General features: G+C 38.6%; 2 protein-coding genes across 11 annotated transcripts in view; one reads left to right on the top strand and one right to left on the bottom strand.

The window, feature by feature from the left end:
- The window catches only part of PSME4 (proteasome activator subunit 4), a 77,322-nt gene extending 67,015 nt beyond the window's left edge, over nt 1–10,307 (bottom strand). The window contains exons 1-2 of one of the 2 annotated variants that reach the window (XM_080587493.1): nt 10,167–10,301; nt 3,619–3,727 (exon numbers count right to left, since the gene is read on the bottom strand). The gene's annotated coding sequence lies outside the window, so the exon portion shown is untranslated. Of the gene's footprint in view, nt 1–3,618; nt 3,728–10,166 lie in introns of both variants that reach the window. The other variant, XM_080587494.1, reaches the window with a different exon arrangement.
- The window catches only part of ACYP2 (acylphosphatase 2), a 44,561-nt gene continuing 33,282 nt past the window's right edge, over nt 3,752–15,030 (top strand). For 3 of the 9 annotated variants that reach the window (XR_013949447.1, XR_013949448.1, XM_080587562.1), the window contains exons 1-3: nt 10,388–10,503; nt 10,993–11,009; nt 12,866–12,975. Coding sequence is in view for 5 of the 9 variants with exons in the window: in XM_080587562.1 (XP_080443688.1) it covers nt 10,434–10,503; nt 10,993–11,009; nt 12,866–12,975 (197 nt within the window). In the remaining 4 variants the exon portion in view is untranslated. Of the gene's footprint in view, nt 6,316–7,113; nt 7,228–7,939; nt 8,282–9,070; nt 9,340–10,387; nt 10,504–10,992; nt 11,010–12,413; nt 12,524–12,865; nt 12,976–15,030 lie in introns of those variants that run through there. The other 6 variants (XR_013949445.1, XR_013949446.1, XM_080587563.1 and 3 more) reach the window with 6 other exon arrangements.

Raw genomic sequence — 15,030 nt, 5'->3', positions numbered from 1 at the left:
TATTAAAATGGTAACTAGATAGAACCTTTCTGGGAAGGTCTTATCGTTCAAAATGTGAACAAATTGTGAAATTTTAACTTGCTGGATAGTATCCTACTTTAGGAACAGTCCCATTGACTTCAGCAGGGCTATCACATATGGCAGTGTGCTTCTTAACATTAGAAAACTAATGTTGTTAGAAAAGCTTTCAAAGCCACTTTGGATATCTCTGAGGGATCAAACCTGTGAACAGATACTTTTCATCCTAAGATATCTACAGTGTCTCCCTTTTTGAATTTTAGCATTAGCTGAAAACATGAGGTCTTAGATGTTGCTCTGGTTAAGGGAAGAAATTTGCCAGTGTCTATTAAAAAGAAAAAGAAAAAAAGTAAGGTCTATTTTCCCGACCCAGGAAGAATCAAATAACAGCCAAAAATCTTTGTTCAGATTTTCAGCCTTCTTTCAAGCAGCACTGAGGAAAAACAATTGTTGTTTGTCATGACTGTAGCTCACACGATCAGGTTTAACTCTTTCACTGGATTGCTTGTTCACTGTTTTGAAGTGTGGACCAGAAATACTTAAATATTTATGAATTCTGGGAGAGAGGCAAGCTTACTTAAATATTCCCTTAAGCAACCAATGCTTTCTCTCCTTCTAAAGATCTATTTATAGTTTGCTTCTGGCTGCATGGTTTTATGCACTGAATCTGCATGGTAGACTTTGGCACACTTCTAAAGCAGCAGCTTCTTTCACATGGTATTGTGGAGACATCCAGCATATTAACAAACTGTAGAGGGGATCACGTGAAACAAGCGAGAGCTGTCTAGCATTCACTTGGCCTAACCTGGCAAGTTGTTTGTGCTTCTATCCTGGTAACACGGGGATAATAAGTATAATTGTGTCAAGGGCAGGACTACAGCAACGCAGGTCACCCTGACTACAGCTGGGATTCATGAAACTATAAATTGGTGGGGGGGGTTATTGTGTCAGGTGTCCCACTGAGAAGAAATCAAGCTGAAACAATGTATGAGTTAACATTTCATAACAACCTTGGAAATTTAACTATCAAGAAAGGCTAGTTAGGATAGAAGGAATGTTCTAATTAAGGAACACAATAGGACTGTAAACTCAGAGAAGCTCCAGGGAGAAAGAAAAGTTGCTTTTGCCACATTTCTGTGTTGTAACTTAAAGGCTAAGCCTGGTAGAAAACTGAGCCATATTTAGCATAAAACCAGAAGCTGTCCTTCTGCTGGGCAAAGTACCAAGAACTGGGTGAAAGAACTAAGGCGGCTGAAAAACCAAAAGTGAGAAAAACGAGAATCTGTCTTGAACAAAAAGAGCAAAGATACCTTGTAATCTCAAAAGAGAGCTGGACAGGACAATGCAGTAGGCGTTAACTGTTATTTCCTCAGGCATATACTGATAACACTATCTGCAACACCCATGTGTTTTCCTTTTAACACTGCAGCAGATGAAAGCAGAATCTGATTCATGCTTTCTTGGCTTTGCCAAATGCACGCTAAAATCCTATAACCATGCCATGAATTAATCTGCTGACCCAAAGGTCTGATGAGACATGATTGGAAAAATGGCTGTCCTTAGAGATTCCAGACCTCTTTGCATGGAGTAAGGGACTGGTCATCAGCAGCTGGCACAGTACCAGCAGGAGGCCTGACAGGCTCCAAAATTAAGAGAAATTGGCTCAGAGTCACTGTTTGTCGCCAGCAAGTGAACATCTCTGAAAAGGAGGCATTCTGAAACAGGAAGCTGGAAGGAAAGGGAATTTGGGGTGGTGTCAGGGGTGCCAGAGGTCTTACCAAGTCACGGTCACTTTCAGAGCTGACAACAGCTTGTGCTTTATGAGCCCAGAATAACACCTCTGCATCACATCAGCTGCAGCCCTTGAGCTGTAGGCTATGAGAAAGGCTATGCCAGCTGAAACTCATCCCTGGGTTTCTAATGCTATCATGCTGCTGCACAAACCACAGGGCAGCATCCTCAGGTCTCCAGGAGCAGGTGGCACTGTCAGGGTTGCTTTGTGCATTACCTCCTAGCTCCTTAATTTTATTTTTTTAAACTTACATGCTCACCTCTTCTTTTTTCACTGGATTCCCAGGCTCCCTGACATTTTCTCTCTCCAGCCCACACAAACAACTCTTTTTCCAGGAAAGCTTTTAGTGTCTTTAAGACTGACCTCAGTCAGTCATTGCAGCAGCAATCCACATGAACAGCTTCCTGTGATGAGACCAAAAACTAAAGACTAAGAACTGGGCATGCATACAATTTTACTTCCCCTCTGTATGTTCTCTATTTTCTTCAGCTTGCAGAAGACAGACATCCTGAGTCACAGGCTGTGTCATTGTGTTTAATAGCGCTAAATAGGTTTTTCATCCCGTTATTCATCTGCTTTTTAAGGCTCATTATGCTTCGGCATCATAATGCTCTGCAGACAGTTTCCAATATATGAACTGTATGGAACGTTTCCTTTTGTTTGGCATAAACTTGTCACCCAGTAGTTTTCTAATGCCCATGAGTTCTCACAGATGAGAAATTACACCAATTCACCATTTATGATTATATAGACCTGTGTGACATCCCCTGCTGGACAGACAAATGCTCTTCTGTCTCAGGATGACCCAGGAGAATACTAGTTTTAGTCCCTCTTCATATGATACCATTCCAGGCTTTGGATCATCCTAACTGATTTTGTCTGTTGCCTTTCCTGTTGTTTCTTTGAGGTGAGGAATGGCTAGAACAGGATATTTGGTACAGCCAGGGTTTGCACAGCAGCATACGGCTCTTTTTTGTTATGCTCTGTTAACGCTTTTTTTTTTTTAAACGTTCTTCCCATAAGGGGCTTTCTTGCCAGCCCCTGAGCATTACACTGATCTGCTCATAAAACTGCTTGCAGTAACTCCAGAAGCCACCACTATTTGCATTGGTTCACGTACTTCCACTCTGCACAATACTTCATTTAATAACACAATTTAATGACTTCTTACTGCCCACTCATTTAACATAAAGAGATACTTCTGTAATTCTTTGCAGCGGCACATTTACTACCCAAAGTAATCTAATACCATTAGCCAGCTATCCAGTCACTATTCCTTGCTGAATTTCCTTGGTAACTTTTCCAGTAACAGTTTCTCTATGGTGAATGTTTTCCACTTATTCCTTCCTCTTGTGACTGCTCCTTCAGTTATTAGTCCACCAAAATACTTTAATCTTATAAAAGCTTAATTAACCAGAGAATTTTGTCAGAAGCTTCTTGAAAATCTAGCAACACTGTATCAAGCTGATCCATCCTTTTCCACATAACCACTGACTTCTCAAAAGGATTCAAGTAGATTTCAAGCATCAATTCTTGCTACAAAAATCATGATAATTCCTCCCATTTTATCAAAACTACAAATACGTCTACTAGGTTGGATGGGGAAGACGCCATCAGGACAGTATGAGAATCGATGGAAAACTGGGCCCCACAACAGTGACCTTTCTAGCTATGCATAAAAACTGTTTAACTCAGAGAAAAGAGTTCAAACGAACCCAATTTAGGGTTCCTGTTTTGTTACCTTTGGCAAACGCCAGGTCCCACCTGCACCATCTATACTATGAGATGTTTGTAGAGCTTCAGCCCACCTTTCAGAAGCATTTTCCTTCAACCAGATGCTGATCTTCACCAAATCTGTTACAAGTTCATGTCTTCAAAACACAGTCCCTTCACATGATTGGAACTGGCAAGCAGATTCTGAAATAACACAATTACCCATATCCAAGTTATAATCAATCCAGCAAGACTTGACTGAAATATCTGATGACACTGGCTGCGCCAATACTTTTCAAGATTCTGAAATACTAATTAGGCCTTCTCTTTGTTGCTTTTGAGAACAAATAGTGGGCTAATGCAGTTAATGAGAATGAATCAAATAGTTTCACAGTACTGCAAAATGTAATAGCTGTCAACCCACCTCCATTATACACCGTTTCTTTACCAACCCACACTTTTTCGTGCCTTCTTAGATCTTTTATAGAGCCCTAAATCCTCCACAAAAATCTGACATCATTGTTCTAATGGCTGTGGGAAGGGTGATGTTTAAACTTCGCTTTATTCAACAGGAATAAAGAACTGCTTTAAATGACCACATCTCTTCCTCCTCACTGTGTTGCATAAGAAGAGAAAATATAACCACTGGCAGCATCTCAAGTCACTTTTCTTTAAATTTTAATGTGCTTCTTGTGCATGGATATTTCATTAATGAAACGTCAGACAAACCTCCTTCTGCTGTGCTACCAAACCACGAGACTAAGACTCCTAACGTGACTCTTCCAAATATAAGAGGACAGCCTGGGCTCACCATCTACTACTAGTCCCTGTCCCTTCCCACTTCCTTTTTCGATCCCACTGACGTTCAGTAAAACCTCGGGAAGCATGATATTTTAAGTTAAGTACTAATCCAGGTAGAACAGAGGTCCCAAAGACAATACCAAAAGAGGGGCTTGCCAGGTTGTTATATATTAATGTTTTGTTTACACACAGAATAAAATTTTCCAGAATAATGTTGCTTTTGTATGTTTGTTAGTTTACAATCTAACCTAATTTGCATAAAGCTCCTAATCTTTGATTCACAAAATTAAAATATTATAGTTACATTACTCCTTGGTTCATACGCTGCTTCTAAATTCAAGTTATAATTACCTTCTGAAATTATACCCAATGAATTTAAATGCTTGTAGGCATTACAGTAGGTTAGTTTGTGTTCAGTCTTGACCACCAAGTTGAGACTTCTTTGATCTATTACTGCAGCAAAAGACTAACAGACCTAACCCCAAATATCACTCTCTGATTTTTATGCTTTAGAGTTCAATAGTATAGTTTCAGTCACACCTGTCAGAAAGATTTTTTGCTACAGGAAATACCAGTTCATGTTCTCATGTTTTATTTACTAACACTTTGTGATTTAAAAAGTCTTGACAGCTGATAACCTCCTACTAAGCATTTAAGTTCCCTACTAGGTTTTCAGATCAGGATTTTTATTACTATTAACTTGAACTGACTTACCTGAGGATTCTTTCATTTCCTATAGCAGCAAAAATACTTTTCAAAGCTTAATTGAAACTGAGAAATCTGAACTTTCTGCCTGTGATTTTGTTGGTGGAGGTTTAGTAGTTTATTGCCTTAGATCTTTACGTAAAGGAATGTTAAACTAAGGACATCATGACATAACAATGAAAAAATATTGAAAACTGAACATAAGTTTAGTTTTATTAAATATTTACATCTGTATACAATGTCAACAAGTTAACAAGCTGTGAGTTGAATCACAAACTATTACTTTGGGAACTATTGTTATAATTAAAAAAAAAAAGTTTAAAAGAAAACTGCTGCTAAGTCTTCATGCCCTAGATAGAATCAGGATGTAGTGAATAATAGGGTACTAGTAGTAGGATGTAGTGAATAAAAGGAAACTAACAAAGCAAAAAACCTTCCATACAACTTGTTGTGTGATACTGCACTATACATAGGATCTCACAGTAACTGGAACAAGCACACTAACAAAAAAATTGCTCTAAGTAGTCTAGCCACACTAAAATAACAGGTGCACCGTTCTGTATCTATCATCCTATAGCTTATGTAAGTAGTCCATGATTTTAGAGCACAAGGGGGACAAATTTATGTTCCATTAGGTCCCAAATTTAGGACAAAGTTTGGCTGCAGTCCTGTAACTTGATCTGCGCAGGCATGACCCTTCCTCTGCACAGCACTCTGCTCGCCTAAGTGGGCCTCTGCACAGGTGTGGGGTACCCCCACCCAGATCTGACTGCTGCTTTGGGTCTTTGCATTTCCAGTAGACCAGGAGACAAGTGCTGTAACCAGGGCACCTGACTGTGCTAGGGGTATTCTGCAGTCAGCCTCAAAAATTTTCTAAGATTTATACACCCAAATTTTGAGTTTTACAATTTAAAAGCACAAGGTACCTTTTGTTTGCTTATGGTAAGCTGTTTTCTATTATATGGTTTTATTTCAAAATTAAGAGTGCTACACATTTTTGCCTAGCACTCCTTTGTTCTTTAGGCATGTTAATTTTCCATCTGGATGCTTTCTCTTGACAAAAGTCCTTCTTCTATGCTTTTCCTACTTTTCCACTCTCCACGGAGAAAGGAAGACAGCATACAGAAAAAGTTATAGTTGAGAATATTTATTTGAATGCAGAAATACTTCAGGAAATGTCATCAGCTCGTGCTGAGAGCTTAAGCCTTGCACAAGTGTAGTTTTTCTTCTCAGTGAAAATGCTACCATACTGGGAACTGCGTCGCTGAAGATGACAACAAGAACAGGTACACAAAGCCTAAGCCACTTCATATTTTTACATGCATTATACTTCATTTTTAGTTTCCTCTAAAAAAGCTGACTAGAAACTAGTAGTAATGGTATTACCAAAACCTTTATGAGCTAGGAACACTTCCCTGTCTTGAGCTACTGCTTAGAAAATAAAAGATATTATTAGTTTTTATATATTTTTTAAAATTTTTCTTTAGTAGCCCAGCATAGTGTTATTTATACATCCTACACAGTACAGACAAAAGCTCTTTAAGAACTCCCAGAGGCCTATCTTGTCCTTCAGACTTTGAAATCTAATCCTAGTGTTTAAGAGACTATCTTTTCCCCTAGAAGACAACAGCTGACAGTCAGCGATCCACAGAAAAAGAAAAGTAGAAGTAAGACTATCTCTTACTTCCTAAATATCCTATATTACACCTTGGGAGACTTTAATACATCTATCTAAAACATAAATAGAGACCCTAAAGAGTTTTGTACAACTTGAAGCAGAGTCTGCAAAATCAGAAGTCTTATTAGTTTTATTTTAAATTAAATTGCAACTTTAATAAATTTAAAGTTTATTTTAAAGTAAATTGTAAGAGTGAATATAGTTTTGGAGAAAACATGATAAAAGAATAACTGGAAAAAAAAAGAGAAAACTACTGAAAAAAAAATTTAGCCTTTACTTGAAAAAATAAATACAAATAATAGTGTTTTAAAATAGGAGTTGTATATACTATGCTTAATAGAGAACAAGCAAAAATTATAAAAGATAAATAATTGAACTTATATAGTTTCTACTTTTTCTCTCTGAGTACTCACTACTCTCTAAGCCACAAGAGGAAATAGACGCAGCAGCTTCTTTTATACAGAGCCTTTGCTATCCTTTGGGAAACCACTCATCGGAATCTGCTGGGGACCATTTGTAAGTGAGTCAGGTTTGGACTTTAGATAAACACTGATGAAAAAGGGTAGCATAAATGCTAAAATAAAACAAAAAAAAACAAAACACACAAAGAGAAAACAATAGATAAATACTTCAGCAAATAAGTGGGTGGCAGAGAGAGGGAAGAACTCTGAAGTGAGGAATGTTAATTGTTTGTAGATTGTGAAGATGCTCTGAGAAAGCTGAGAGCAGAAATTCAATCATGAATTGACAGGTCTGAGAAGGAACCATAATAAATAAAAAATGGTGAAAAAACAGGGGCATAGCTAGAGGTTAAAGAATAAATTAAGACAGCAACATTGGAGGTCATGTACCTGATAGAATATCTGCATAAACACGAAAGACAGTAATTTTGGGAGTGGAAAACATCGAATGTATATGGTGAAGTGACAGCCACACAGAGAGAAAGCAGAAGAAATGGGTACTCAAAGAAAAATAAGCTTGTAATGGTTTTCTACTCAGTATAAGCATAAATAACAAAGCTACAACTACCAAAATGTCTTTATCAACTAAAATTAAACTTATTTAAGTAAAAGATCCTTTTATTGTAAGCATTGCAATTGATGGTGCTCAGTATCAGGGCCCAGAGGGCCCATAGCTCTGATTGTCCTGACCAGGCTCACCTGAGCCAACCATATCCCCTCTGCCCCTTGGTCCTGAAGCCCTATTTAAGCTCAGGGCTGAACCCTTCCTACCTCATGGGCATGTGAGTCTCTAGTTCTAGCTTTAGGGCTCTTTGTTGTATCCTTCCAGTACTTTCTGGAACAATTCCTCATCCTTTCCTGTACCCTATGGCCAAAAACAGGATAGTGGGAAATCTATACTGCGCTTAGAACTAGTATTTAGAGGTGTTCTTCAAACTCTTGTTCAGAGTACAGATACGTGACTGAATGATGAAATTAGTCTTCCCTACAACAGCGTTTTAGCTAATGCAAAACTTCTGCCAAGTAAAGCAACTTCCTAGGTCGCTTTCACGAAAAATCCCTTCTATAAAAGCCTAAGGTCCATGAATAATTGTTCCTAGAGAACACTATGCTGTAAGTGAAATTCAATCTATATACGTGAAGCAAAAAGACCGATGAATATAAAACAATGTCTTCTGAAAGAGATAAAAGCTGGCTGACGTGCATTTAAATGAACAAGAATGTGTAATGGTCAGAAAAGAAAGCTTACTGTGAAATTAGTAGGGAGAAATAAAAGACAAACTGTATAATAGCAGCTGCTGTGAGCAAACAAAAGGCCTGGGTAAACTGGCAGCATAATGGTCATCCATGGAATTCACTGCAGCCTGGAATTTCTCTTTCATGTATTAATTGTGATTGTTACAGCTTTGTTTTAGTAATAAAAAGGTCACCTTTATTTACTGAGTAGCAAGCCAAATACAACACATGGTAATAGCTAAGCTGGCAGAAGTTTAGAAGAGTCTATTTCATTGCTGGAGTGATCTACACATGTTATGGCACTGTATTTTCTGTTCATCCTAGCAGTACAAAAGTTCGTTCGTTGGAAGAAGTGTTCATAATCATTTGCATTTCTCTGCAGTGTAACTAAGGAACGTATCTTGTGCTATAACATATGTAGATATTTAGCATTTCTTGCAAGTAGCTGTAGGAAGTGCAATCAGCTGATTTTTAAGCCAACATCACTACAGCTGGCAGAGGGATGGCAAAAATACAAAACTTCATTGACTTCATACAGACTGTCTATACTTTAAGATAGTGCATGCTAAAGTTCTCTTACTAATTAGTGTACTTGAATACTGTTTGATTACTGATACTGACTTTTTGGACTGTAAAAACATAAAGGGTTTCATGGTATCTCTGGAGTTTTTCAGGTGTCTGTTACGAAATAATGAGAAGGTTGGTGTCATTTATTGAAAGAATGGCAAGATATTCTCATGGCAAATCAGAAAAATCCTAAACTGGCTTTAACTGATGAAAAAAATCAACTGACAAAGAAAATTAGAGGGCAGCAGATATACCTCTGGGCCAGAAGTTCTCAAGGACTGTGACAGGAATGGATTTCCATATTGAGGATGACCCAGCGCTGATGAGAGTCACCTACCTGAGTCACATCAAGAAAACCTACTTGAAAGGTAAGAGTCATTCCTTTGATTAAAAACCAAAGTTGCCATTACAGTTTGCTCTCTGCAGATTCCAGTAATCAGTACCTGAACAAACTCTAGTTTCAAGGCTTAAGTTGCAATGTTTTATATTGTAAACAGGCTAATATTTTATTTTTGACCTGTCTTGCTCTTCAGTGTTGATAGATGGCAGCAGATGACTAAAGATTCTAGACTGAGTTCATCTTCTAACCAAGGATAATTAAATGTTGTTTCTAATGCAATATTTAGCCTGAAGATACTTTTTCTTTTAAGAAAAAGCAAACACAGAGTAGAAAACTATGTGACATGCCAGAAAAATCCATGGCGTCTGATTGGAGACTGTACCTACTAAACGATCAGTTCCTGGTTTATATCTTTGCATGTTACATCTACATTAAAAATGTTTTGGAAAGGTTTGTAAAGGAAAATGTGAGCACTAATATACATCATTGTGTAGGTTTGAGCATATTACCTGAGGTAAATTTTCTGTCTCCAAGCCCTGGTGCTCCAGCTGGAGTCCAGCCTCTCCCTGGCCTTGGTGTTTGCCACATGTGGGGTAAAATTGGGAAGAAAAAACTTTTAATGTTTTGTCTGAAAGCTTTAAGAGCTGGGAGACAGGTCAGTCCCACAGACCCACTAGGGAAGGACAACACCCAAGACAAACTTTCTATTTTGGTGGTATTTTGCTCTATTTGGTGGCTTTTAGCTCTCAACTACTTGACTTACCATCTTGGTCAAAATTACCTCAGTTCACCTGTGACAAATTGTGTTGTTTGAACGATTTACGTAAACCCCTGAAAAAGGCAAAGGCGGGTTACCTGTGTGCGGGGTGCTCGAACTGGGAGGCTTAGCTGTGTGGAAACGCCAACTGCGCCGGCCCTGCACAGGGAGAGGGAGCCTCGCTGGTTCCCGCAAGGCGTTCCTGACCCATCTCGGGTGTAGCGGTGACCCCCGGCGGTGACGGGGTCGCACCTCCCCTCAGGCGCCCGTGGGTCCTTCCCGCCCGGCGCGGGGCGGGCGCTTTCCGGGGCAGCTTGAGCCTCGCGCGCTGCCGTCCGGGCGGCCCGCACTGCTCGCCGGCCGCCATGTCTACCCTGGGAAAGGCCTCGGGCGCGCTCAAGTCGGTGGATTACGAAGTGTTCGGGCGGGTGCAAGGTGAGGGGCGCGGGGCGGCGGCGCTTTGCGCATGCGCGGGGCCGGGCGGGGCTGAGGCGATGGCGTCGTGTGGGGGATCGCGGCGCCGTGAGGGGAGGCGGTTGTCAGCGCCCGGGGGCGACGGCTGTGCAGTCAAACTCCTGTCAGCGCGGCTCCGTGCTCGCAGAGGGACGGGGGTGGCTCCCCCCTCGGGTTGGCAGCGAAACTGAAGTGAATATTAAAGGGTCAAAGGCTATTCCCGTCTTCGTTAGGGAGTTCCTCTAGCCGCTTTAATGGAAATAGCCGCTTGGTCGAGGTCATCCCCTAGCCGTCTTCTGCAGTTGGCCCAGAGTTACAATGTCACAGAGCTCTGCAGTTTCCCTGCGGATAGACCACAGATGACATGTATACAGTTTACAATAAATTTGTGAAGTGAAATTTTTTTTGGAATAGTCTTTTATAAGATAACCTTACTCTTTTTTGACCTTACTATTTTTCTTTCTTCTCTAGGTGTTTGTTTCAGGATGGTAAGGCAACATCTGATTTACCAGTTCTACTTCAAAGCCTACTTCAAAGTATAGTATTTCCAGGGCTAAAAATACAGCAGCAGCAGATTTGTAGACTATAAACATAATCAACCGATGGATGGAGCTCTAGGTTAGACTGTTTAGTATTGCAAGCAGATTTAAGGGGAAAAATTTTTTGTTCATCTCTTATAGTAAAATATTTTTAAAAGCTTATTAATGTGTTGTTTATATTAGTGTAATTTCTAAAGATTGTGTTTGGATTGTGATACAAAGGTGAGCATTAGAACATACTAATGTTTAGAGAGGTAAATTCTGGATGTTAGTTTCTGAAGCCAATGCATTCCAGTTTACATTTCTACTGGTAATTACAGTACCAGTGCTTAAGGGAGCTTATGTTTCCTGTGATACAGTTGCTGGGGCTCGTGACCCAGCCAGAGTTCTCCACCAACTCTGAATTTGTAGCAGGTAATTCGTCTGCTTGACAGAAATCAAGAAACATGTTTCAAAAGTGTTGTGTGAACCTAGTGAGCTGTGTTTTAGACCTAAAGGTTTTTATGCATAATTTATGTATTGTGAAATAGCTCAAAATAGAGAAGGATGGAGGTTTACAGTATAGTATGTCTTTAATGTTCCTTTATCAAGTGGAAAGTGTGTGTTTGCAGATCATATGATAGGCTGCATTCTGATGCTTTTGGGTAACTGCTTAGGGAAAAAGTGCTCATAATCAACTTGAAAAGTACTCTTCATAGGTAGCAACACCTTTTCATTGCCTAGATTACCCCCAGATCTGTTTTCTCTTTTGAAGTGTAATTATTATTGAGCTGAAGTTTGGCTGTTGGTATTTAGAACAAATGTCTAAAGAGAACATGGGCTACATCTCATCACTGAACACACATGAAGGAAAATGGAGGAAGCACCTTTTAATCTCAATAAATTTGAGGTGAATTAAAATATTAGCTTATTAGTATTAGTATTAGCTGTTTTTATTCCCTGCAGAGAATAAAACTTCAATGGTTTCCTGTAAAATACTTTCTGTTCCATGCCATTTCAGGGTTCAGGCACAAATGAAAACTATGCAGATACATATTGTGTGTACATAAAAAATAAGAAGGTTCAGAAAACAGGACTTGTAAGTTCCTTACATTTGCTGCTATAATTTGCTTTGCTAGTAATGCAGCAGAAGATCCTTAGAATTTAAGGGGTAAAAGTCAGGTGGAAAGGTTTTAGAATGAAACATGGGGAAACACTTCTGTTTGTGCATGCAACAAGCTTAAAGAGCTTAGACACCAACTGTTTAAGAGGCAAATGCACAGTGACAGAAGCTAGAGAAAACTGAGTAAAAGGTGGTGGTGATGGATTAGTAGAGTTCTTTGATTAAAAGTGTTTAAAAATTCCTTAAACAAGGAGAGCAAGTTTTTGGCTGATCTCTGAATGAAAAAACTCACAGTATCGGAAGATTTCTGTGCATATTCAACTGATACAGCAAGCAGCAGGATGGCTTTATTATGAGCAGGGTAAGAAGCCATCATATATATACTTTGTGGTGTTTTGTGTTTTTTTTTATTATTATTATTTTTGAAGAAAAGTGTTAATGTAAACCAACATGGGAATTAACTCATGTATTTTTGTATATGTGAAATCTAATTCTTGATCAAAAGCTGGTTGCTTCTGCTGCAACTGCAGACCTGACAGGAATGTTTTAATGTCTGAGTGTGAGCATAATCTATGGATTCTTGTTTCTCTTAAGTCTCAGTCTTAAGGCTATGAGAATGGAAGTGGGGTTTAACATGGTTTACATAGTATGCATGTAGTGTATGTGCTGGCACTGATTATTTTCTCATTATTTTTCAAATCAGTACACAGAAGAGGAAGCTAGGAAGCTAGGAGTGGTTGGCTGGGTTAAAAATACCAGTCAAGGAACAGTAACAGGCCAAGTTCAAGGCCCAGAAGATAAAGTAAATGCAATGTAAGTATCTTTGTTTCTCTTAGTCTTACTACTGTCACTTACAGAAGCATCTGAAATCCCAAATGACAGGTAGGTTCTTATATCGATAACTTCAGTGCTTTCAATAACTTTGGTTTTATTTGAGGGTTTTTGTTTGTGAAATTGACGAGACGCATCCTTTAAGCTGTAAGTCTTCAAGTTTAAAAATAGTGTGAGGCTTCTGTCAGTTTTAATTTCTAGTGTCACACAGCGCATAAGTGTATTTTCCCAAAAATACTTTTAAAACAAAGAAAAAGCCTTTATTCCTATATGAGCACAGATCTGCTATTTAACTTTGAATCATCTCTGCAAAGAAACTCTGTAGAATGTCTTGAAATGTTTACTTAGCTTTTACTTAAATCAGTTTAAGAAAACAGTTTTGATTTTTTTTTCCCAATTTTGAAAAATAATACATAAATACACATTGTAGCAAGGGCTTGCAATCTCTATTACCTGGAAATAAATTTTGAAATATTATGGTGCCTTTAAAATGTATATGGTTTTCTTTATTAATTAATTTCCAAGAGCTTAAAGCTGTTACTATGGAGAAGTGCTGCCTGTAAAAACAAAGACCAATCCAAATATCTCCTTTTGCAAGTGTGTGTAGGGAGATTGTTTGGAGTTTTTAAAAATCTCAGTGATTTGTTGTATTGAGAAAGGGATGAGTGATCGTAAAGCCTTCCTTTGCAAGCTTCATTATGGATGGCCAATTGTTAGTGCATATTTCACAGTACAGGAATTGTTTCAAAACTCAAATAAAATGAAGCTGGCTTTTTTTGCAGGGAAAAGTGTTAGACCTTCTTGTAAAGAAACATATTGCATGTGACAGAAGTATTTGTAGTCATTTTCTTTGGTTTTGAGCTTAACATCAGATTGGTTATCTTGGGCTGCAAAACACTTAAAGCCAGGGAAGCAACAGTTGTTTCTGAAGTCAATGCTTATTATCTGGAATACTACTGTTAACTTCATATATAGTATTTAATATCTTTGTATTTGTAAACTTAGTATCTCAGTGCAATCTGTAGTAAACACTGAAGATGGACATGTGTTGGAGTATTGTTTTCTTTAAAAATTTCTCGAGTCAGTTGATTTACTCTGAGCAGCTTTAAGTGAGAGCACAGTTTAACCCCCCCAATATGTGTTCATTTGCATGAAACTAGGATTGCTGCAACATGCTGTGTTCTTCCCTTACTGTTATTTGTGTTGACGGCATTAAAGGAAACCTTACTTCCCACTAAACCAGGAAATTGCTATCTGTAATATGATATCTTGTAGCAGAGCTGCAAAATTAGACTAATGAGACTAGGCTTATTCTCAAGGAAGAGATGGCAAAAGAGCTATTACAAAGGGAGATGAAAGCTTCCATTTTCTTGTTAAACAATTTCAAGTAGGGTCAGCAAGATGGATTGTGACAGTAAATTGACAGTGATGTTGAAGCTTTTGATGTACGTTGTTTGTGATATCCAGAGCAAATAAAAAGTTGTTTTGAATTGTTGTTTCTTCATTTTAAGCTGGAAATGAGGAAGATACCTCTGACATGGGAATAAATGTTGCAATGCTGAATTGAAATTGAAGTACAATTAAGTTACACATTGAGATATGGACTACTGAATTTCCTAGAGTAAAATGCTTGGGAGAAACCAGTTAATTTCACTTGTTACCTGTGTGGGCTTGGATACATGGAAGATAAAATGTAATGAACGTATTTTTGGTGATAAATTGCTGGACTTCCACGTGTAAAGGGAGGAATTGTATATGAACAGACACTTGGAAAGGCTCTTATTTCTCTTAGTACATGCAATAGAAAATCAAGTGATCAGAACTAGTATAGAGTTGAGAGGGAAAAAGATCTAAAGCAGGTAAGTTGGAGGCATGACTGTGTGGAGGTATGACTCTCTCTGTACTTTGAGCTCTCTAGTGAAGTGAGGATGTGTCAGGAATGTGTTTTGAAAATCAGTTGGCTAGGTAACTGATGGGGAGCGCATGACACTTGCGGATACTGGGAACCTTGTGCTGAATATTCCAAGTTCAACTTTG

This window comes from Anser brachyrhynchus (genome assembly GCF_964034855.1).
Source record: "Anser brachyrhynchus genome assembly, chromosome: 3".
NCBI classification, from domain to species: domain Eukaryota; kingdom Metazoa; phylum Chordata; class Aves; order Anseriformes; family Anatidae; genus Anser; species Anser brachyrhynchus.
The sequence above is the reverse complement of the archived record's forward strand: the minus strand, read 5'-3'. Positions and strand labels throughout refer to the sequence as shown.